The 2,981-nt window shown below is 44.9% G+C and overlaps 1 protein-coding gene across 1 annotated transcript; it reads left to right on the forward strand.

Annotated features, from left to right (window-relative positions):
* Positions 1-795: 795 nt before the first annotated feature.
* Positions 796-1,924, forward strand: LOC104964087 (stabilin-1-like; the record flags this gene model as incomplete). The annotated part of the gene is made up of 4 exons (XM_010792807.1): positions 796-885; positions 966-1,112; positions 1,450-1,506; positions 1,762-1,924. Coding segments are annotated over 4 exons (457 nt in total), but the record flags the coding sequence as incomplete, so codon positions are not given.
* Positions 1,925-2,981: the final 1,057 nt, after the last annotated feature.

The following is a 2,981-nucleotide window of genomic DNA, read 5'->3' on the forward strand; positions in this document are numbered from 1 at the left end:
ACCTGTAGAAGGTCAGGATGCTCTCTATGGTGCACTTGTAGAAGGTCAGGACACTCTCTATGGTGCACCTGTAGAAGGTCAGGATCCTCTCTATGGTGCACCTGTAGGTCAGGATCCTCTCTATGGTGCACCTGTAGAAGGTCAGGATCCTCTCTATGGTGCACCTGTAGAAGGTCAGGATCCTCTCTATGGTGCACCTGTAGAAGGTCAGGATCCTCTCTATGGTGCACCTGTAGAAGGTCAGGATCCTCTCTATGGTGCACCTGTAGAAGGTCAGGATCCTCTCTATGGTGCACCTGTAGAAGGTCAGGATCCTCTCTATGGTGCACCTGTAGAAGGTCAGGATCCTCTCTATGGTGCACCTGTAGAAGGTCAGGATCCTGTCTATGGTGCACCTGTAGAAGGTCAGGATCCTCTCTATGGTGCACCTGTAGAAGGTCAGGATCCTGTCTATGGTGCACCTGTAGAAGGTCAGGATCCTCTCTGTGGTGCACCTGTAGAAGGTCAGTATCCTCTCTGTGGTGCACCTGTAGAAGTTCAGGATCCTCTCTATGGTGCACCTGTAGAAGTTGCAGAGTATCCTGGAGTCCATGTTGAACTTCCTCAGCCTGCGGAGGAAGAAGAGCCGCTGTCGAGCTGTTTTGGTGATGGTGTTTGTGTGAAGAGTCCATGTCAGGTCCTCAGTGATGTGGACCCCGAGGAACCTGAAGCTGCTGACTCTCTCCACTGTAGTCCCTCTCTCTGCTGCTTCCTGTAATCCACAATCAGCCCCTTTTTTTGTATGTGTCTGTGTAGGTGATGGGTGTTGCTCAGCCTGATTTATTCTCTGCGTTTCGCACCATGCACGGATCCACTATCAAGTACAACTGTGACAAGACTCTGGTGGTGAGAAATATTCTATTCAGCGTTTTCTGGGTCTGTGTTGGACTGTTTTTAAAAGTTATTGTTGTTGTGTGTGTGTTCAGGGGGCAGTGTGGATTAATGGGAATGCAGCCAGGGTAGTGGAGCGCTACCTGAACTTCAAAGAGGGCTTGGCCTACGGCATCGACCAGCTACTGGAACCACCGGGTCTGGGAGCGCTCTGCGACAGCCTGAACAACAGAACCACCTTTGTTAGTTTGGATAACTCTTTAACTAAAATGCTTCTTCTGCTTTAAAACTAACAATACAAATGTTAATACTTCAGTATTGAAATAATTACCAATACTTTAACATTTATTATTAAATAAAATAGAGAGAATGTTGCATGACAAACGTGCAAGTAATGCAGGAGAAGTTAACTATATACAAGTAGAATAGATTAAGATGAGCTAAAATAAAAATGCTGTACAATGAAATAAAATACTGCTTATTGTTTTAATAGATACATTTGTGAGATACAAACAGATGAATGCCTCTGTCCTTGTTTTGGAAGTTGTACTGAACCCTTTTTTGTTTGAAATGTCTCAGGGGCGCTGTGGACGCTGCCTCTTCCCTCCAGCCTGCCCATTCAACTACCCCGACACGGTAAGAAATGCTAGAAATTCCGAACCCAAGTAAAAATAAAAAACTAAGAAATTGCATCCCTGTATCTAGCATTTTAAATATTTGGTCTGTTGAAAGTGAATGTACTGGGATTCTTGCTGTTTTAATTGTGTATCCTTATGTTTGATTGCGCTTAGTGTAAGTCAACTTGCAATACTTAAATGACATGTAATGTAATGTTCTCTTCTATAATACATAAGTTCTGTCGAGATAAATGTTGATCCTGTCTTCCTCCAGGGAAAAAGGGAGCGTTGTACAACCATGAGAATCTCAAGGTTAAGATCCCAACCTTGGTTTACCCTGGACGATCCTTTCAGTCGCATGGGCTGTAAGAGAGTATGTCAGGTTTCTTCGTGGGTCCCAAAGTGCTGCAAAAACCACTACAGCCGAGACTGCCAAGGTAGGAAGACACATTGGGAGGATGCTCCTGTAGTGAGGCATTTATGTTATTCAGCCGACAGAAGTCTGCATATAATCTTGTGCACTCTTAACGCTACAGTATTTACTCCTATGCCCCCTTTTCACACCAACGCGGTTCCTGTTCTAGCGTACTTGCGCAGAGCCCGACTGGTGCTGCTGCGGCTGTGTCATGACGTCACTGTTTACGTCGCTGATTTTCTCCCCAACGGCGCTCACAACAACAACAATGGGGGACTGCGTCGGGTCGATGATCGTGTTGCTTTTAATCATACGAAGCCAGATTAAATTAAAGAACTACTTCTCAACCCTTATACTTTTATCCAGAGTGCCGTGGTTCATTGTTTATTAATGTGGTTCGGTGGCATTTACCGACCACTGCAGTGCTGGCCGCTGTTTGGCATCACAACGCTGTTATGAAAGTTTCTCTGGTATAAAATGGGTGATGTTAGCATAGCAACTGAAGCTAAACTGACCACTTGCTATTGCTATCCTATTGTGGCTTAAGCCGTTTTCTACGGGCACATTTTACCGGCGTATTTTTTATTATGATTCTACTTGTGATAGTCGGACATGACAACCTGTGCAGCCCATGTATTGATTCCATCTGATAGCTGCTATAATACAAAACAAAACATCTGCCTGATCAATGACAGCGAACGGATGGTCAAAGTAAGGTACAAATAAACAGAATCACACTAAGCCTGGTTAGTGTTGCCTGACTTTATAGAGTGTTTTTTTTATAAGTGTGTGGTTGCATTCTAGTCACTTTGGTCAACGCTACTGCTTGTTAAAACTTTCATTTGCCGTACTCGCCATAAACTGTTATTGCTCAGGTTGTTCCTGCCCCCGCCTCCGACGTAAGCGGTTCTTGCTTCTAGACCGACAATTTTTTGCTGCTTGAAAAGCAGCAAAAGATTCAGAGCTTAGAGCCGGCTCCGTGAACAGGAAAAAACGGTGCTTTTCAGGCTCTAACTCCGAAACCGGCCCTGGAACCGAGTTGGTGTGATAGCCCTATTAGAGAAGCGCGGATCNAAGGT

This window comes from Notothenia coriiceps, unplaced genomic scaffold, assembly GCF_000735185.1.
Source record: "Notothenia coriiceps isolate Sejong01 unplaced genomic scaffold, NC01 NC01_scaffold00036592, whole genome shotgun sequence".
NCBI classification, from domain to species: domain Eukaryota; kingdom Metazoa; phylum Chordata; class Actinopteri; order Perciformes; family Nototheniidae; genus Notothenia; species Notothenia coriiceps.